This window comes from Drosophila ananassae, chromosome 3L (assembly GCF_017639315.1).
Source record: "Drosophila ananassae strain 14024-0371.13 chromosome 3L, ASM1763931v2, whole genome shotgun sequence".
Taxonomy (NCBI): Eukaryota; Metazoa; Arthropoda; class Insecta; order Diptera; family Drosophilidae; genus Drosophila; species Drosophila ananassae.
The window spans coordinates 2,122,383-2,143,198 of record NC_057929.1 but is presented as its reverse complement, the minus strand read 5'-3'; the positions used below and the strand labels follow the sequence as shown (position 1 = coordinate 2,143,198).

At 43.3% G+C, this 20,816-nt stretch overlaps 3 protein-coding genes across 4 annotated transcripts in view; 2 read left to right on the top strand and 1 right to left on the bottom strand.

Moving 5' to 3' along the window:
* LOC6495464 (flocculation protein FLO11) overlaps positions 1-18,863 on the bottom strand; it is a 37,723-nt gene extending 18,860 nt beyond the window's left edge. Inside the window, exons 1-2 of one of the 2 annotated variants that reach the window (XM_044715750.1) lie at positions 18,762-18,863; positions 15,181-15,370 (exon numbers count right to left, since the gene is read on the bottom strand). In XM_044715750.1, the coding sequence (XP_044571685.1) occupies positions 15,181-15,225 (45 nt within the window). In that variant the 5' untranslated portion in view covers positions 15,226-15,370; positions 18,762-18,863. Of the gene's footprint in view, positions 1-15,180; positions 15,371-18,761 lie in introns of those variants that run through there. The other variant, XM_014907835.3, reaches the window with a different exon arrangement.
* On the top strand, positions 161-4,295 carry LOC6495179. The gene is made up of 4 exons (XM_001958866.4): positions 161-314; positions 2,001-2,128; positions 3,881-3,934; positions 3,991-4,295. The coding sequence occupies exons 1-4, from the start codon at positions 230-232 to the stop codon at positions 4,210-4,212; spliced, it is 489 nt and encodes a 162-aa protein (XP_001958902.2). The 5' UTR covers positions 161-229; the 3' UTR covers positions 4,213-4,295.
* LOC6495180 lies at positions 10,029-14,919 on the top strand. Its single transcript, XM_001958865.4, has 7 exons — positions 10,029-11,082; positions 11,577-11,951; positions 12,004-12,182; positions 12,238-12,414; positions 12,509-12,655; positions 12,758-13,021; positions 13,151-14,919. The coding sequence occupies exons 1-7, from the start codon at positions 10,822-10,824 to the stop codon at positions 13,251-13,253; spliced, it is 1,506 nt and encodes a 501-aa protein (XP_001958901.1). The 5' UTR covers positions 10,029-10,821; the 3' UTR covers positions 13,254-14,919.
* Positions 18,864-20,816: the final 1,953 nt, after the last annotated feature.

Genomic DNA, 20,816 nt, shown 5'->3' with positions numbered 1-20,816 from the left:
TGTAAACAATAATAACAAACCATATAATGTGTTTACCATTAATTACAGTTCAAATTGAGTTGCATTTTATGTTAGTTGTGATAAGGTGAGTGCCCGCCCGCCCTGTTTGCGAATATGTCTGACATCAATCAACACCAACAGCTATCGAACTCTACTCGAATCGAGTCAGTCAAGTGCCAGCCCTTCGAGCTAACGATTCGGGATTGGAATCTCAATAGAAGTCAGTGTCATGAAAGTGCCAGGCGGGCTGTCAAAACCCGAACTCTTCGCCACAGGACTCTGTGTCGCCTTACTGTCAGTGGCCCTCTCAAACGGTTTGTCTGCCAAATTTTTCCTTTTCCCTAAATCAAAGTTGAGTGTTTCGCTTAGCAGGCCATTTTCCGCTTAACTAAATTAGCTGTTTTATTGCGAAATTAGTCCTCAAACGACTCATAACTCAGCGGAAATTTAGCGAGAACGTAAAATCAGGTGAATTTTTAAAAAATGTTCTTGCCACTTATACCACCCCTCGGTTACCCAGCCATCCGTATTCTTTTGACATTCGATTCAGATTCAGAGAACTTTTGCCTTCCGTTCTATTCTTACAGTATTCAGTTGGGGGCATTTGATTTTTTGTGCTGTTGGGTGGCTGCCGAGTTCAGCTGTCGACGACACTCGCCAGTGACCGCATTCAAAATTTATTGATTGCCTCACAAAAGATGATACAAATCATTATTCAAAGATCTGCAGAGAGTGCCCCACAATGGGGCATATTCCAGTCACAGTGGGATGCGAGGCGTTAAAAGCCATCGCCATTCCATCAGCTAATGCCAAATGAAAATGTAGCAAAGCGTTTCAGCGAATTGAGGTCAAAAGACTCTGGCTTAGGCCATACTGAGAATTGAAGTGTACATTTATGTAAATTACAAAAGGACCCCCTTTGGGTCTAAATTTAGGATACAAGTTTCCATTCCACTCCATACCATACCATTCCCTTTTACAAAGTTGGCTTTTGGGCCAAATATAAAATTTAAAGTGGTTTTATTGTCAGCAATGTGGCTTAAAAATTCATCACGTATACGCAGTGTTGGGGCTTTTGCTGGCATATTTTATTTACAAGATTCTGGTTTGAGGTACTGAATTTTCTAAAATGACTTATATTTCTAAGTTTTATTCATATTAAATGCATAGCACACAGGGCATGAGTAACTGTGTATTTCTTCAAATTTAATTAGAACTTTATTCAGATTCAGTAAATCTTAGATCTTTCGAAATATTCCCCGATTCGCACCCATTGTGACGAATCGACTGACTGGCCCCCGCCGAGTTAATATAATTTTGTATCTTTCTCAAAATACCACGAATCGTATCGAAGCGTGCCAAGATTGATCGTCGGCGTTTTAGTTTTATGCAGAAACCATAATGCAAAATCCAAGTAAAAATAGAATGCACAGTACAGAACGATGCTACAGTTCGCAGTACGATCGAAGGACTTTGAAAGACCCCCGAGGATGGTCTAACGCTCAATGCCTTTTGGCTCACAGAGACCAGAAAAGTCTCGTGTCATCAATCCGTTTACACATCTCGCGCCAAATAGTGGCCACTGGTGGGGCCATTGACGTCATTGTTATTACACAAAAGGCTAATTCAAATATAGAATACACCCGTTTATATAGCTTATTCTGGTATATACATATAGCCGGGCGATACATGTCGAGGACGTTGTCGTGCCACTTGGCAAATAGACAGAAAGTCTGCTGCCAAAATTCTCACTTTAATTCAATTAATTATTGTGTTTTTATAGATGCTAAATGTTTGTTGTTCTTGCCGGTACAGCACGGCTATTAATAAATTCTAAGAAAAGCACAACGACAACGCGATCATGACGATGATCATCAAAATCAAATTTAAATTCGAAAACAACAACGAAACGAAAAGAAACTAAACGAAACCGAAAGGCAACGTCATGACCTCGTTAAGATCTTCTAATTTATATCGTACATCTCGCGTGTATATTGCAGCTCTCGACTGCTATGTGTGCAGCTACTTGGACGGGGACAGTGATGCCTCGTGTGTGAACAACGCCAGTGCGGTTAGAGTGCTCAACTGCACCAAGAAATACTGCCTAACGGTGCGGCTGGAGCTGAAGGTAAGGAGTTTTATTTAATATTTATTTTATTAAATTATAATTTTTGTTTAGACACACATATTCCCTTTACACCAAGCTTAAATTTTCAGTTCACGAGCTCATATGTCATACCGACAAATATTAAAAAGACAAAATATTATGCTCCCTGCAGTTGGTAGCAGAGAAACTTGACTCTGGCAGGCAACACGGTCATAAAATGCCAGTGGAACGTGCCACAAATGTTCCCCAGTGCTTGAGGACCAGAACTGCAAAGCGTTTAACTCTTCACGTATGCTGGCATACATACATACATATATATATATATAAGGATATATGGGAGTCCTGGGGAAGCTGCCGCAGCGCAGCTGTTGCGGCAACAAAGTAACACATGGAATGCTTGATTTTTATGCACCGCTCAACTTTGTTTGGCTAAATGTTGCCACAGCGAAAGTTTCGCCCCTTTTTCGGAAATTAGCGACTCGCACGTAGAGGACGAGACGAGACTATACGAAAAAAAAGGAAGAAAGAAGCCATTAAATCGTGCCGGCACTCTACTTCGACTAATTGAATTCAGAGCTAACAGCGGCTACAATTTCTGCGGACTGGCCCACGGAGCGTATGAGCAATGCGGGCTTAAAGGTTCTTCGTTTTTTTGGAATGCAATCAAATGCAAAAGGCAGGGCATTCCACTCGAAGAAAATTCTGTAAGATGTTATTTTAATTTACTAATTTGAAGCTTCGTTTAAAAGATACTCTTCTGATTAAAGAGCCCTTTATAATTTTCCCCACAAAGGCTAATCATAATAAAAATGTTTATTTATTTATTTTTCTTTCTCTGCACACCTTGATTGCTTTCATAGCATTGGAGAGCTCTTGGGGCTTTAATTTTAACCAGTAACCAGTAAGCAGCTCAAATCAAAAGCGCCAAGAGAAGATGGCAAAGAAAAAACGCAGACAGACAGCGGGCGTAAAATAAGCCAAAGAAGCGAAAACAAAGTGCATAAAAAATCCATTACCATAATTTAATGGAAAGCCAGAAAGGCGTATAAAGAGCACCACATACAGCGACACCCACTTAGGATGGGATGCGATAGGATAGGCTCTCGTACGCCCCTAGCTCCTCTCAGCTAGAAGGCTTAGGCCAGCTTACAACCAAGTCCTTCATACCTCCATGGTCCTATCCCCCTCGGAAAAGTCAACTTTCGAGGCCTGATTCTCCGACACCAGAGCTTTTACTTTAACATAACCAGATGAGGTTTTGGAAATTTGCAAGTGCCTCATTAGATGGCCCGAACTTGCTGATTGAATTTTGGTGGATCAAAAAGACAAGACCGGCTCTTTGGCCAGGCCCAAAGGACGATGCGTTGTTCTGGGTCGTCTGTGTGCCGGGAAGTGCTGGAAGAAACTTATGTTATTCGCCCTGCCAGCCAACTGCAATGCAATTAAAAGTTTCTCCTATTCCGCCTCACAACTTCCAACATCCACCATGTGTCCCTAGTGTGAACTTTGTTTACGCATTAGCTTTGGGGCCAATAGATTGCTTTGGGGAGATACTGCAATGGTGGGGTAGGTGGTTGGGGGACATTAATTACGTTGCCTCTTGGCTAAAACGAGGGCAAATGCAAATTCGATTCGCCAACACTAACCGAATGAAATGCAAATAAGCCCGAGTATCTGAATGTAATGAATAATGTTTTGGGTTTGCGGCGAAATAGTCGTGTCTATTAATCAGTTCCTTGGAAATTAGTAATCCTTTTCCCATTTGCATTTCAGCGCAATGCCAGCAAAGTGAAATCCTTTTTGAGGGACTGCCAGGACGAGCCTTTGGTGAGTTGATTGAGGGGTTTCTCTTTTGTCAAGACTATAATTGCTGTCTTTTGAAGATTAAACATGGAACTATGCCAGACGAAACCATTCGCGCCTACTACACATCATGCAGGCAGAACCTCTGCAATGGCCACAACGGCAGGACAGACAACTCCACAGGAGGAGCTGATGGCAGTGGCGCCCAGAATGCCATCATTCCGGGAAAGAGTTCCGGGCAACAGATCAGTTGGCCTTGGTTACTAAACCTCTTATGGTTTCAACTGATTTTTTTAAATTAATTACATTTAGGACTATTAGTAAGTTGTAAGGATAAAGGGTACTATTGTTATTTAAAGCAATTAAAGTCCTTAAAGACTTCCAACCAGGTAGCTAATTATTGTGGTTTAAGGCCTGGTGAGAGCCTTTGACAAACTTTTTCCAGTAAATGGATGCAGGGCACGCAGGACACAGGACGCAGGATACAAAAAGGCTCAGCATGAGGCCAAAACGGTAATTGCATCGACCGCCAGGCTTTTAGGCCATCATCATTGGATCAAAGGTCAGCCCGGCCGGACACATTTCCGGCATGTCCACGCGCTCAAGACCGAATATGAATATTCCAGTTAACGGGGCCAAACGCGTGTATCTAATGGATTCGTTGACATCTTTACGCAATCCGAAATACGTAAATTCAAGTGCAAATTGCTCTGCTCCGTTGTGCAAATGAAATGCTATTCAAATGTGTGGAAGGTTGTTTGTGACACACAACAAAAAAAGGCTATAGAGAGGGAGATCGCCTGATCTGGTTATAAATTGGACAAACAACCCACTCTGGATGGCTGTTTGCTTTGCCTCATTTGAGTTGCAGCAGCAATGGATAGAATAAATCGAAGAATCGAAGTCCTTGACTTCCGGAATTTGTGTTTGAATTCGTGTTTGTATAGCTTCGCTTTACGCATTAAAGTCACCATATGTAGTAGCGAGTGACAGTTGCCGCCCGTGGATCCCTTGACACGCTTTTGGTGCTTTTTTCGGGCCAACACGACGTCAACGACGACGACTACGACAAAAAGCAAACAAACAACCTGCGACAGCCATCTACCATCTACCAGCAACAAAAGTTGCCGCCTCCCACCCACAACTGACAAGTGGCCTGCATTCCTAGCCCACCCTCTGGACATCCTCCATCCCTTCATCGTTTCCAGTTAAATTTCATTCCGCGTCGGGATGAATTGAGCACGAAATGGCAGTTCCATCAGCCGGACATGTGCTCCGGGAAATTGGATAAGCCTAGGCGAAAGCAAAGCGCTCTATCTGCCGGGGACAGTAATTCGTTTTGAATATTACATTTTTCCAAATTATCTCAACGGGCGGGAAAACTTTCCTAAAAACCACTTTCATTTCATTAAATGTGTGTTTCAGGAACTCCAGAAACAAGAAAAGATATTTTTAAAACGTCGAATAATCATCAAATAAGAAAAACAATACTTTTAAGAAAGTTTTCCCCTTCAAAGAGATGCTCTCACGAATGAAAAAAGTTGAAACGTTTATTAAATAAACACACGAGCACATCCAATTCAAAAAGTAAACTTTTCCGTCTTAAAGATGACAAAATTTAAAGAATTCCTTAATTAAAACGTATCTGCTCAAGTCTGTCAAGATATGTTTGTATAAATTTTTAATTTTTAAATTAAGATAGAATAGGAATGCCATGGAGAATGGAGAAGAGGGTAAGCAGAAAGTATGAGGGTACTTAAGAATAGCCTGAATTTTTTGGCCAGGAAGTAATTTTTCTCGACAAATATTGACTTGATCCCAATACCAAGACGGCACCTCACGAAAAAAAAAATAAAAAAAAGTTGAAAGCATTCCTGCAGTAGTCAGCTTGAGGTGCTCCGAATCCCGAGTGAGATGTGGGTGGGTCTTGCAAAGATGTTCACTTGACAGTGGCCAACACCGCAGCGGGCCATAAACAACAGAGACACAAGAAAATGGGCTGCGGTGGCGTTGCGTTTTACCTTTACATTTCATTATTTTTCTGTTGGCCTTTTTTTTTGGCCATTCCTATTTACCCAGCCCCCACTGAGTCCCCCAAATGGGAATTGGCAGGCCCCGTCCAGCAGCTCCCCTTGTAAACTGTGTAAAAAAAAGGTGTGTGCATTGCAGAAATGGTAAATTAAGTTGGAAACACCGCAAAAAGTGTAAACAATACTTAAGCAGAGAAAGAAATTATTAAATATTTAAAATGTAAATAATTATTAAATGTAAGATAAGCAAATTAAAGAGAAATATACCCCAAATGTAGCTTCCGAAAATAGGACAAGATAAAAGGCAATTTTATATAAAAATGATGAAAAATTCTTAAGAATTAAATGACACTTTCTTTTCATGTAAAGAAGAGTCAGAATTTCTTAGTCAGCGGGTTGTCTGCGTGCTGGATGTTTTGAGAACTGGGACTGGGGAATAGCAAATAGTTCTGTCTGATTGTGATTCCTTGGTCTGGTTATGGCCAATTGCCATTCGACAATGGCTGGAGCCCCCAGTCACCCCCGGGCAGATAATTCCATCAGTGCGTTGAACTCGCCCCCGTCTGTCTGGACAGTCAGTCTGGTGGACTTCGCTCTCGGCGCCCCTCTCCGGGAATTGGAATTAATGGCGGCACAATGCTGCGGGGGGAATTGCTTGCCGGAAACTATGCAACCCGTTGTCTGCCACAGCAATAGCCATGCCATTGCATTGCAATTGTTACATTGCACCTTGTCTGATCATCTGGGGGATTGTCCCATAAATGCGAAGGAGCAATTTATTCCGCCCAAAAGGAAGTAAGCGAATCATCAGATACTTCTCAATCCCCCAATATGTATCCGTGTGCACTTATAGATACTTGTATATCATCAAATGAAAATAAAATCGAGTATGTATTTTAAAATTCATGTTGACAAAAAACCCCCATAATAATAATGCAAATTAAAAAAAAAATTAATATCCAGCTAAAAACAACAAGGCGAGCCAAGGCGGAACAGGCAAGAATGAAAGTCACTTGATTTATGCTTTCTCGGGAATCTTTTCGAAAACGTTGGAAGCTCGGATGAAAAAAACCTGAGAAAGTGGAACACTTTCGGGTGAAAGTGGGCGTGGTAGCTGCCAAGAGGCACGTCTACGTTTCCTTGGATTTTTTTTGCCAAAAAATTTTTCTGGTTGTTTTCATTTTGGGATAAAAATGAATAAAATATGAGGAAATTTTCTAGGGACATCCAAGAAACTTTTTTTAAGGAGTGTGGGGTTTTCTTTGACAAATAATTAAGGTTACACAGATAAGAGAAGGGTTTGAGGTATTTTTTTAAACAATTTCCCTTAAACCAGGGCTACATCCTAAAAGCACACTCGATCTATGTATGCTTATCGACAAGAAAAGTCACCAATCGAATAGCGGTGTAAAGAATCACGTGCTTTTGTGTTCTTCCCAAAAAAAAAAACTGAAACTTGTTGACACAATTGATTTAAATATAAAAAATAAAGACATATTTAATCTTAAACACCCACTCGTTGAAGAAATTTTGATGGGTGAAGGATGCTTCCAAGTTGTCTCTGTAAAAAGTGCTGTAAAAATAATTGCTTTGCCCATCCGATCTTTACAGAAATGATTATTGATGAACACTTTGGCCTATTTTATCAAAATCAAAGCAGACTCGACAACGTCACAGCCGCCACCGCCACCGCCGTCCAATGGAGCATGAAATGCGGGCCGACATCGCCGAGCGGGCAATCCGCCAGCACACATTAAATCTTGCGAAAGTTTGCCCCAGTCCCGCACCACCTTCTAGTCGCCCCCCTGGCACACCTTAGGACGGACTATATCTGATAAATATACATATATATTTTGGCAAGTGCCAAAGAGCCCGAGCCGATGACGTCAAACGGCGGCAGTCGGTGTAGTCGGCAGACTTTCAATTTGACCAACCTTTCTGAATTTTTGTCTTATTTTTTGTAGGGGTTGGAGGCACGCGTAGGTGGCTTTCGTCTCCAGGAAATCCCTGTGAATCACCCAGGGCGGGATTTACAGTTGAGCCCCAGCCAAGGAGCATGGCATGGGGGATTGTGTAAACAGAAAAGTCACTCAATAAGGAATGCCCCGTATAAATGCCAGGAATGCCAAAATATTGATGGAAGCCAAGCCGATAGGCTTTTAGCGTCGCGTGCCAATCGGGCAAGATCCATCCGTTAATGCATGAACATTGAAGGGTATATAGATGTGAATGGGTAGACCGTAATATTGAGTAAGGAAGGATATGTGAAAGTGTGCGAATGGAAGTGTAATTCCATAGCTGACAGCGGGCGGCATTATCATCTGGAGGCGACAACAAAGATCTCCCGCTGAATGACCAGACACATTTATTTGTTTATCCCAGCCCGGTTGCCGTTTTCCCGTTGGCGTTGCCATTGCCTCATCTTGACAATCAATTAATTTAACCCGGCCCCCCTATTCACGCCTCCCTATTCCTCCCACCCGGACAACTCCTTCAGCCCGGCGACAAAGAAAAAGGCGGCATCGTTGGCGCGCTAATTGTTTTTAATGAAAATTGCTAAGGATTTAATAAGGAACTCGACGGCAGCGGCAGCGGCGGCACAAAAAGCCACATTATGAATGGATTTTAAAAGCCATTTCAATTATGCCATAAGTTTCTCATCAATCTGAGTGGCCACTACCAAAACGATGACGTCAAAGATTGCAACACACAAGCCAAGTCGAGCCAAAGTCCTATGCATTTCCATATATATATATATTCCCATTTTACTGAAGCATCTTTGTCGGCGCCAAAAGTTCACTGACATCCTCATGAAGACTGCAACCGACTGGGAGAATAGTTTTCCACATTTTTAATGGGATGATTTTTCCCCAATAGACGAAGGATTGGCAGTTTGAGCAAATACTGCAGAAACAACGGCAACTGAACTCATTTTGTCTAATGTTCTTGTACGATTATAGTTGATATTTAGCCAGCTTTTGTAGTTATAACTAAAAGCCGACCTAACTAGTTTCCATCCAGCCACCCACTCGGTATACATTTTTGTGGATACTACACTCCCACACTCAATGAAAGAAGGCTGTCGACAAATTTGTTTTTTCGCGAATATTTTCGACATCCGAACAATAAATACTTTAGGGGGATGGATGGGGAAAATAAGGAGGTTAACCAATTTGTTCGCTTGCGGCTGGCAAGAGTGACAACAAAAAAGGAGGTGGGTGGTTGGGAGACTTTCGCTTTTTACAAATGAGTTTCCGTATTTCATTGAGTGCATATGCAATTCTTGCATTCCTGCTATAAATACACTCTGTTTTCACTTTCAGTTTTGCGATTCTTAAAACTGAGTCAATGCGATGCGTGGGAGGGTATGCAGATGCAGATGCAGCTGCAGTGTGCTGCCTGCAGTGTCTGAATTTTAATGACCCAACGATGCCAAAAATAAAATTCTGTCAACTGTTTCCCCAGCCAATTGAAATAGAAAGCAATTTCGCAAATAGTGACAATTTATGGGTGCGTTGGCCGATGGCCAAATAAGCAAAGGAGTCAATGAGCTCATTAGAAAACTAAACAGAAACACAGAGAATGCGAATTCGAAAGGAAAAATCAATCATCATGGGTAGCGCCAGTGCGAAAAAAAAGGAAAAACAATCGATTCGGAAGTTCAGGGTCCTTTTCGGCTGAAGGTGAGTTAGTGAACCCAGTTAGAGGAGAAAGAAAACCACAACAAACCGACTGCCCCTGAGGGTTTTTGGTCAAATATTGTGACTAATTTGTCACTCGGGCTAGAGACATGCGAGCTATTGGCACATATGCCCATTAATTAGTGGATTTGATGATGATAGAAGCGAATTTGAGAAGCAACTGGCATTTGCCATTCAGAGTGACAGTAGAAGATGCTGATAACTTTTGACATTTTCCATGTCAGTGAAAGTTTCTTGTTCTTAACTCACCACCCATCCCTGGGTCATTTTCCTTCTTTTTCCTTTCAGCCTTGGGGGAAATGCAATTTTCCAATAAGTCTTTAAGCCTGAGCCCTTTGGAGGACCTCCTTTCGTCCAGCGAACAGCGAAAGAAAAGTGAGTTTTCGAGTCTATTTCTTAATTTAATTTAGTTTTGACATTCGCCTGACTTTTATGGCGGCAAACTTCGTTTGGCTGGAACTGAGATCCTGTCGCTGGATAGAATGAAAATCATTTAAGAGTGTCGGGAGCGGGAAAAGCCTTAAATGCATTACTTTTCCGACTCAATTCAATCAACTTTCCCTTCAGCCCGAAAGTATGCAGCATTAAACGGGTATACCGTGAACTTTCAGTAGCTTTCGTCTATATTTTGACATTTCTAGAAGTTTCGGTGCCATTCAAAGGAACCGTAGACGATAGTTGACTCCTGTCAGCTGGGTGCACTTTCACCTTTCTTTCAAATCGCATCTGGGCCGGTTGTAGTAGGCGATAAACTGTCACTTGTCACCCGTGTCATAAACGTTAGGTCAGCAGAGGTGGCGAGTTCATTCTTTCAAAAATTGTCGCAGCGAGCAGAGCTCCTTGAAAAGTACAAAATAAAAAATAAAAATTAAATTCCTCTCATTGAGTCGTTGTGTTCCGTGTCGAGCAAAATACTTGATTTTCGCCATCCAGCACGCGCGTGTCCCGTTTTCGTTTAGATCCGTATATCCCAAGTCCCAGACCCCGGTCCCCAAGAAAACACAGTCGCCCAAAAAGCACCACTATCATCTAATACCCCTCCCAGTTTCAAAAGCCACATAGAGCGACTACCCCGTCAGACAGTCAGTCTGTCCACCCCAAACGCCACCGACAATCATCGAACGAAGAACGAACTGCGAGGCGATTTTTTGCGAAGATAAACAAAAAGTGCGCACTCATCATGGTCACCGACTCGAAACCCACACCCTCCAAGTCCAACACCAAGGAGGTGCAGTGCCAGCACTCGGCCTGCGATGAGCCAAAGCCGGAACCGGCTCCCCTGGCCACCCCGAAGAGCGGTCGCGTGGGCATCTTCAATGCGGAGGACTTCCTCTCCCGCGCCCAGATGAACGACAAGATCAACAACATTCTCCGTTCGCCGACCAAGGCCCCCAACGGTGTCCGCCAGCGTTCTGTCTACACCAACAACAATCCCTCACCGGTAAGTATCCACTTTTCCACTTCATTCAGGTAGGATAAAATTTTCACATCATCAGCTGTCAGTGACAGCTGTCAAAAAAATGTGCATGTCACAGTGTGATTTTCTCATTGCCCCAGTACTAACTAGTCAAATCTAAGTGTCAAATTAGTAAAGCTAATGAATAACGAGAATATTTTAAACAGGTTTTAAAAATTTTGTGATTCATTCCTCGCAAAGGAACTAGACTTTTGTGCAATTGAGTGAAGGTTCCAATGAAAAGTTAATCGGTCTTCTGGGTTGTGAAAGGGAAAGCTTTCCTTAATAAACCCTTTTCAACCTAGAATCCTAAAACGTTTAAAGATGAAGAGTAATATTAAACAAAAATTAGAGCGAAAACCAAAGCATTAGGTCTCGCGACAAGCGCAGGGTTACCTTCTACTTTTCCTTCCTCGATGTTGTATGTAATTTAAGTGGCTTGAACTTATTTTTGAACATCGTGATACTATCCCTTGCAGCAGGCCACCATGCGCTGCGTACCCCAGCTGGGTCCGCGTCTAAGCAGCCTTTCGTTGAGCGCCGCCAGCGCCGGTAGCGGCATGGAGCGCGGGAGCAGCAGCACCAGCTTGGGGAACTCGACCAGTGTGGGCACCAACACGGCCGTCATTGCCAAGGAGTGCTCTAGCCAGACCAGCGGCACCAGCCGCCCATTCCTGCATCTGGGCGTGCACCCATCTGCTCATGCTTCGTTCACCGCCATGCCGCCCGTGGGCGCCAACTTTGATCCGGTGGCCCTGGAGATGGATGCTGCCAATATAACACGCAGCGGAAAAGGTCTAACTGGTCGCTACAATACCGGCTTTGGCTTCGAGACCGATGGTGCCTTCTGCATGGTAAGGATAACAGTTTCCTTTTGAACTTTTTGGAAAGTTATTGCTCCTTCAGCCGCAGGCTCATCACACTCAACAGTTCCCGTCCCCGATGCCGCCGCCGCCTTATGCTCTGGGCCGTGTCAGTTCACGCACTTTCGAGTTCGACAACAATACTCCACCGCCGTGCCCCGGCTCCGGCCCCATCGCCATGTCCAATGGCACTATTCAGCTGCGTCTGCGCGAGGGTGTGCGGTAAGTCTGGAGAACATTGCTTAGTTTGCCCATCGCCCAAGCATGATCCTTGCAGCATTGACATGACCCTGGACAAGGCCGTGCGCGTCCTCAACCAGCGCAGCATGGTGGCCATCGCCTTGTCGCGCAACTGCAGCAACTCGGCTCTCATCCATCCCAATGGACGCATCTTGCAGAGCGGCTCCAAGGTGGAGATTGTGACCTATGACGGCATGAAAGCCAATAACTTTGTGTAAGTATTTTATTGTTCCTTAATTCCTAAAGTTCCTTAATTAATCCCAGAAAAGATAGCATCCCTTAAATTGTATTTCTATTGTCTTTTCCAGTCGCTATGCAAAAATGTGGTACAAGGGCGTCAGCTTCACCAGCGAGTCGTGCGCTCTCATCTATCTGGTGGACACAGCCGGAACTCGCACCACTACCGACACCTTTACGGACTTGACCAAGGACTATACACTAGCAGTGTTCTACGAGTAAGCCAGCTCCATACTCCACACACCCACACAATACTGCACAGCACCAGATTGCCACAAATCAAAATTCGAACAATGTTTCTAATTAAACCTCCCACCCAGTGACTCGCGCCACGGCCCATCCTTTTTGCCGGATGCCCATGAGGTAATCGCCAACTCAACATACAACTGTGCCGAGGACGGTACCGAGGTGTACGACATCAATGGATTCCGCATCACGCAGGCGGCTGACGGACTGGTGAAGGTTACTCGCCAGCACAACAAGTGCCTTATTCGCACTAGCCCGGGCAATGGATCGGCCACTCTGACTACCCCTGGCATCCATTGCACGGCCTCGTTGGGCAAGACCTCCCACCTGTTTGTTCGGTGAGTAGTTGTTGCACTTATCCCCTAAAATTGATGCTCCTTTTGAGTTCAAGCTAAGCGTTAATTTTTCTAATTAATCTCAAAAACCAATTATAATTTTAATTAAGAAAATGAACATTTTCCTTCTAGTCGTAATGAGAAGCGCATGCATTTCGACGGATCCTGTTTTATTGTACGCAATGCCGGACACTCGGCCGGATTCAATGAGAACAACCTGCTGATTGTCTACTAAGTAACGCTCGCAACATGGGAAGTGTCCTGGCGGGCTGGTCTCGGGCCCACCAACCCCGCCCGGGCATTGCAATCCGTCCCCATAAACACACAAGACACCATCACAGACACACAACAGACACAGACTCAAACGTCGACCTAGACACCTACAGCCCACCAAAAAACCCAATTCAACAATCCACAAGAAAACCAAAGAATCACAAATACCGGGCCTCGGCGTGGAGAGGGATCAGAACACAGTTGAAGTAAAAAAAAAAAGGTCAAAGCTTGACAAAGGTCACCAAAAAATAACAAAAAAAAAAAGTATATACTATTAGTATAGTGTGATAAATGCAATAAGAGAGAGACAGCTCGAAAAAGGGCGCGAGCAACCAAAAAAAGCCATCCCACGGTGGCCAAGAGTAGAGAATAGAGTTAAGTCCTTCGTTCCTTGGCGCCGTGGGTTGATGCTCTTCGATTGCTCGACGTAGGCGCAACGCAACCACTAAGGAATTAGTTTTTAGTTTACCCGTCACGTACCCCCCTGAAAAACAATCCTCAATCCTCGATAATCTTATCTTTATACGCCAACAGTTATTTCGTAGTGATAAGCAGGATATCTAATACCATAACTGCTTCAGACGCTGGCCAAGACGCCGACCCGTCGATCGTCCTTCGACGATCAGCCAGCGTTTAGTGTTAAACCCCAAAAAAATAAAATAAGTATTCGTTTCGCGTTTTTCAAAACAATTTTTCGGCTTTGTAACGAACCCCCTCCAAATTGTTTCTTAACGATTTTTCCAAATTGTTCTTATCTATGCAATATCCTCAGCGAAATTCCCATAAGGCTAAAAATTTAAAAACTTCCCCGCTAGAAAATGCATTATTAATTTAAACAAAAAAAAAGTATAAAATTAGATATATCAAAATTAAGCACTGAAACGGAGTGTTAAACAATAAAAAGGCAGCCCATGCAGCTGACTTGTGGACGAGTTATTTGGCGTTACGTTTCGGATAGCGTAACGCCAGTGTCAATTCAGTTAGTTCTAAGTTATTAGTTAACAAATGCGTTATGCAATCCAAACATGTTCATCCTCACCCAATTACCAATTAACAATTATATATAATTATAAAGACACACGACGACACTCGACCATCTAATGAGCACGCGTCGAAAGTGAATTCGAGTCATTTTCAGTGTTCAGAAGAATGCTAAAATTATCAAGTGTAGTATGTACCATCTGGTTAAGTGTACACTAGCACTATGCATTGCTGCCACTTGCATTATGCAACATACTACAACAGTTACATTAATGAAACACATACAATGTACACACAACTTAAGTAAAACACAAAACACACTGAAAACCCTCAAATACCTGACGCTGAATGCATTATTCTTTTTAAGAAGAACACCAGCGAAAAAGTGAGATATTGTTACTGAAAAAAAAAATAGAATACGATTTTTAATTAGCTTACGCGACACTCGTCTACAAGAGGCAGCTGCCCAAATGACTAGACAAACTATTACCATCCACACACCTCGACAAGCTACGGCACGCTACGAAGAAAGAAATGTATTAGCCTTACAACCGTCTCCATGACCCAAAATTTGTCATCATGTAGAACGAAATTTATGTGTACAAAAATCGATTTAAAAAAGTCATAAATGGTAATCTAAAAAGAAAGTTACATGGCTCTTATTTGTGGTTTCTGGGCGGTAATTTCCTTATTTTTTTACAGCGCCTGTAAATGTTCATAGGAATTGTTTTACAACATCCTGTTGGAGGACTCTCTCCCTAGGATATTTATGGCACCATGAAGGCCCATCTTGGGGACTTGGGTTGGTATATTTTGTTTAACAAAAAGAAACAATCTTAATTAGGATTACGAAAATAATCCTACTTTAATGGGGATGGAAATTATAAATAGAATTCTTTGGGTTTTACCTGCAAACAAATCCAAAAGCACAAGGATATGGGATCGGCAGTCATGCAGACTAAACTTTCCAACAAACTTAACCTGGAGTTGCCTTTTGATATGGAGGTGGCGGTGGCGGCGGCACGAAGCGGCGGCAGTGGCTGTTGATAGAGATTATTGGATAATGGATGGCGGAACTACAATGTGCCACGTCTGTCTCTGTCATAGGAAGAAAGTTCATGGTCCATGGTTAGAGAGTTATAACAAGAAAAAAGGGCACAGAGCAGCAATATGGTGAGGATAAGCAAATATAGGAGCGAGTGGTGAGCGAGTGCGAAGCCACAGCAAGGATACACAAAGCGGCAGTGATTATTTTCCGGTAGCAGCTGCTCCTTCAACAAAAATATACATCTAAAAATGTCTTTATTCTAGTGCAAAGTGCTGCGAACCAAAATGAACCTCTGCCCCAAATATGTTGCCAGTTAACTTCCAGAAGTCTTCCAGATCTGAACAAAGGACCCCATCTCCACATATATATGGCATATTCGATGCTCACGCTTGCGTGACTTGTTGTGTGAAAGTCGGACGAGGTGGAGGATGGTATGGGAGGGTGATCCGGATCTGGAACCGAGGGACGAGAACGTAGAACCTCGTCGCCATTTGCCTCTCGCACCCGTGCCCGACATCAAACGCTTTTCACACTTAATTGGGCGTAAAATTAAATCAGAATTGATTAAAACACTTGAATGACAGCATCAGCAGCAGCAGCACCAGAGCCAGCAGCCAGAGTAACTCCTAGCTTCTCCTTCTTCTGGTCCTCCCTCTCTCAAAAAAAGTCTAAACATAAACAAAGTTTTTCGGTTTTCATTTTTCCAGCTGACGCATGGCACGTAGCCGGAGTTTTCCTTCTCGAATTCCGAGCTTCGAGTATCCAAAGGAAAAGTGTCGCCATCCCAGCCCAAGTCGAGCATTAATTGCTGAGGGAAGAAGCAACTGCCCCGACTTGTCTTCGACTTTCTACTTTGCAAAGTTTATCAAATTCAATTTCCGGCTGAGAATGAAGCAAGGGCAGCAGAGTGGGCGGAGCACCAACGAAGGAATCGGGCAAGGACAAGGGCATCAATTTTTCAGCATTACCGTCTAATGGGGCCTCAATTAAGCGAACCCTCTACCAGCTCCCAGCCGGTTATACATACACATTAATACATATTCAATTAGGCTTCATTCAGGAACTCATAAATTCTCGGATGGGTTCGTTTCACCTGCATTCCTTTCCATTCTGGCCAAGCAGCAAATCAATTCGATTTCCGGCCATTTATTACTGACCAGAAAGGAGTGCTGCGAATGGCAGAAGCCTCAATAATTGCATTTTAACCAGGTTACAGGTTCTTGGGTTTTAATCTGATGGGAAATGTATGAGCTTTTCGTATGAGGCCCGGGAAGAGGCGGCTTACCATCGGATACATCAAAATTTAAGAGACTCCATCCGTCAGCAGAACTTCAAACGGAAGCCGGGCTGACAAACTCCTTTGGGAGAAAAAGTGGCTCATCCGAAATGTTTATATAAACATTTATATAAGCCCGCTGTCATCTCGACGAGGTGACGGCAATCAAATCAATCAGCCGCGCCACCTGAATGTCTCAAAGTGAGTCCTCAGCCTGGCTTTTATCCTTGAAAAGGATGAGACGAAACCCTTCCTGACATCGGATCTGTGTGTGTATTTTTGGTGTGTGCAGTGGGCGTGGATGATGATGAACTGATTGCCTCGAATGACAACTTGCGATGTCGCACCGCAATTCATAAATTATTTATCAGCTCACAAGCTGATTGCACATCCGAAGTAATTACACAAATTAAAAGCAAATCGTAGTCTTGGTCTTTACCTCAAATGCAGGACGCACTTTGAGTTGACTAATTGAATGATTGCATGAACCGGGGGAACTCAGGAACTCCATTAATTTTCCCCTTAAATCCACTCAGTTTTCATTAGGATTAAGAGGAGCACCGGCCAGTGCCGCTTCAGTTTCAGTATTGTTCGGTTCAACGAAAATACATTAAAATTGTGTACACAACTCGCCAGAAAGTTTGCCAGCAATAACAATTGAATTGTAACAACAAGCGCCAGTCAACATTATTATAATTGCGTTTAATTAAGCCGCCGAGTAAATCCGCTCAGCACTCTAATTTAAATTGACAGTTGAATAAAAACAAGAGTGAAAAGCAAAAAGCCCTTTATCCACAGCCAGCCCGAGCCCTAGCCCGAGTTGAGGGCCAAATATTTTTGCTGTAAGCCACTTGGCTTCTGGCAACTGGCTACTGGAAAATGAAACAAACGAACGAGCGGTCGAGTGCGGGGCAAAAAGCTTTACAAATGGCCAAAAGGATACTCCAATAACCAAAGTTTCGGGTTGATGAACAGGAGGCTTCCTAAATTGTCCAATATTTGCACACACCCACACTGGTAGCAGTATTAGTCCTCATACAATTGTAATGTGAACTGCTCTTGCTTTTACTTTTGGCTGATATGAAAGTTTCATGGTATGGCTTGTGGCCAGAAATGTTTTGTTTTTGGTCAGGGCCATCCTTTAGTTTGCCAACAAACCCAGGGCAGATGTCACCCACAATCCGGATGGGTGCGGTCTATGGCGTCTATGATGATGTGGATTGTATGTGCGCGCCAGGTTTTGAGAATCATTTCGGAGAATTTCCAAGGCAACTCCTAATTAACCAGCTGCCATTCGCACAGCCTCCAATGCATGAAATCCTTTCAAATGCAAACCCGAAACTCTCATTATTTCTCATTAAAATTCATCAGCATATTGTCTCTGCTGCCAGCCGAGTGGATTTTCCTCCTGGCCCCTCCATTCAGCCAGCATTCAGGTTCTACTCCTCCACTCTAAGGGTAAATATTTTCAGTAAACGTTTTCTTTTTTTTCTCAATTGACGATTTAATTAAGTCTAATGGTAAAATGTTGCGCAATTAAGCTGCTGTCGGTTTTTGTTCTATTTTTATTATTTTTTTGGAGGCCCGTTTATGGGGAGCACTCACGTGCCGACCCTGGTAGACCAATTTTTGGCCCACATAATGTAAAGTGAATGCAAATCGAATTACCAATAACGACCAAGTTTCCAAGAACTTTCAACACCTGGCCCGAAATTCGTTATATTTTCTTTTATGATTAGATCTGGCTAGAAACTGTAGCCCACTTTTGTGAACAGGTGGCCTTTGAAAGCAAGGCCGCTATTCTTTGAACTAAAGAGTTTATATTCCTTTCGATCTGTGCAGGGTTAAGACTTCAAATTGTTTTTCAATGAAAGTAAAGAGTTTAATTTTCACAAATAATCAATTAGTATTAAAATATACAATCTCTGAAACTATTACATCTTAAAATTTAGTATCTTAATGCCTCTATTTATCCCACATTGCTCACAAAATCAAGCTAGCGGTGCACTTTAATAAGATTTGCGGTGTCGGGTGTTAGATACAATCAATTTTAGCAATAGCATCCCCGTTTTAATAGCTGCTAGACACAAAGATACATTACTTTACGGATACGTAGCTAAACATGCCATTTTGCGTATCTGCGGGATAGCCATTTCGTTACTTACATGATGGGCGAGGCCATTGGTGTGGCTACCACTGCCCGATGCTCCTGCAGATACTTCACTTGACTTGACACTGACGGAGGTGGTGGCGGCGGCAGCGGTGGCGGTTGTGGGAACCGCAGGACTATTTCCAGAGTCCTGGCAATAGGTGGTGCATCTGCCAGCGGCAAGGGGCAGGGGAGAGGCCGGCGGGGTGGGTTGTTGTGGAAGTGAGGGGCCCGTTCTGTTGCGTAAACGGGCCAAAGCACTCCGTAGACCCTCCGTATTGTCTTTGTGTGGCCCCTGTCCAAATGAAATGCATCCGCAGACCAAATCCTCCTTTTCGGCCTCCCGCGAACCGCTTCCAGCTAACTGTGACCTCTCCCAGAGCAATGTTCCTTGTGCTTTTCACGTTAGTTTAGGCGGTTTTCGGTTAAGGACCTTTATCCACTGGCCGTAAAGTTTGGCAAATCCAAACCCAAAGTTGACAAGCTCAGAAGTTTGCGCTTAAAACTTGTTCCAGTGCCAAAGTTCAGATGCACTTTAAATTTTGTTTAAATGGTTCAATTCTGTAATGAAAGCAAAGAAGATACATTTTAGTTGAATATTTTCCGATAGCATTGGGTTAGAGCCAATTGGATCCTATTTGAACCTGCGGCTTACCCAGCAAACCTGCCCCAAAAAGTTGCAACTAATTGGCTGCATCTGGCAAACACGGAAAGCTACTGTGGGTGCAACCGAATATTAGTCGGCAAAGCCAAACAATTGAGTGCTCAAATTTTGTATTCCCCCCTTTTATTTTTTGGTTTTCCAGGGACTTTCAATTCGAAACGTCGGAGAAACTTCTGGTTGGGGTTACTGGGCTGGGGGAAGTAACAAAAGACCGTCGAGGATTTTTTGATGATGGTGCCGGAGGTGGAAAAGTGAAACATAATTTCCGACACACAATTAAAATCATGGCCCAAAGGGACCCTCCGACCGTATTTCATATTCCGCCCACAGCCCCGCACAGGGGGCTGGCAGCTCGACTCTTGGCCCTGTTGCTGCCGTTGCCATTTTTGTTGTGCATATGAGCCCCCCCAAGGCTGTCAGAGAACACGAGTGTGGGTGTGTGGGGCATACAAGGCAATGTGTCACCAAGAAGTAAGGGTAAGACATAGCTTTATAGGGTCAACAGCAGAGCGAACTTTGTATGCCCTTGTGCACAGTCTCCACTTCAATATTTGGCAAAGACTTGTTTTTACTTTAACCCTTAAATACTTAATAATATTTAAATCCCCAAAATAAAAAATTGCTGTTTTTTGTTAAATAAAAAAGTATGTATATAAATGGAGGAGTATTTTTTGCCTTCCACACCAATTTATTGGCATTTCCCCCACACAATTGATAGATTTTCTTTTTTGGGTGGGGAACACCGATACCAAATGCTGTGAATGGAAAATGAGTTTCCTTTCGCTCGGGCGCATATGAAAATTGTCGATACATCAGAATACGTTCGGAAATCCTTTCATCGGCTTCAGACTAGCCACAGAGCTCTTTTCCGTTGGCCGAATTCAATCTGGTGCCGGCCAACAATAATTTTTGCCAACAAATGCCACAGATCCAAGTGCTACTCAAAGGACATGTGTTACTTATTTATAAATTCAAAGCCCCAACTAGTCAAGCATTTGGCAATAAATAAGGAGAGGAACTTAAACTGTTAAAGGATTCTCCAGGAGTGATTCAAAACAAATGTAAATTTACCGAAATAATCAAAGAAAATTGCGCCCCGGGGGATTTGTGGTTCTTCTGCAGACATTTGTGAAGCTCCTAAGCCATGGACTTAGTCCCAAGTCCTTGAACTACAATTCTGAGTGAAGAGTGAAGAGGCCGGCGGACCACGCCCCGTCTCCGCCCTGCCTGGGGTAAACAGGTGTATGGTATGCAAATGGCCAAAGTCATTAAAATGTTGCTTCTGATAATAATGATTTATGGCGAAATGCGAAAGGAGAAACATCAGCATGGCAGCAATGGCAATGACAGGCTCGAGATGCGGCTCTTGGAGCGGCTCGAAGCTCGGTTGTTAGTTGGCCGAAGCCA

Bases quoted from the DNA above. Each gene is read 5' to 3' on its own strand.
- LOC6495179 (XM_001958866.4), top strand. From the start codon at position 230: ATGAAAGTGCCAGGCGGGCTGTCAAAACCCGAACTCTTCGCCACAGGA. The intron at 2,129-3,880 runs GTAAGGAGTTTT...TTTGCATTTCAG, and splicing joins CGGTGCGGCTGGAGCTGAAG to CGCAATGCCAGCAAAGTGAA. The intron at 3,935-3,990 runs GTGAGTTGATTG...TGTCTTTTGAAG, and splicing joins ACTGCCAGGACGAGCCTTTG to ATTAAACATGGAACTATGCC.
- LOC6495180 (XM_001958865.4), top strand. From the start codon at position 10,822: ATGGTCACCGACTCGAAACCCACACCCTCCAAGTCCAACACCAAGGAG. The intron at 12,183-12,237 runs GTAAGTCTGGAG...TGATCCTTGCAG, and splicing joins CGTCTGCGCGAGGGTGTGCG to CATTGACATGACCCTGGACA. The intron at 12,656-12,757 runs GTAAGCCAGCTC...CCTCCCACCCAG, and splicing joins ACACTAGCAGTGTTCTACGA to TGACTCGCGCCACGGCCCAT.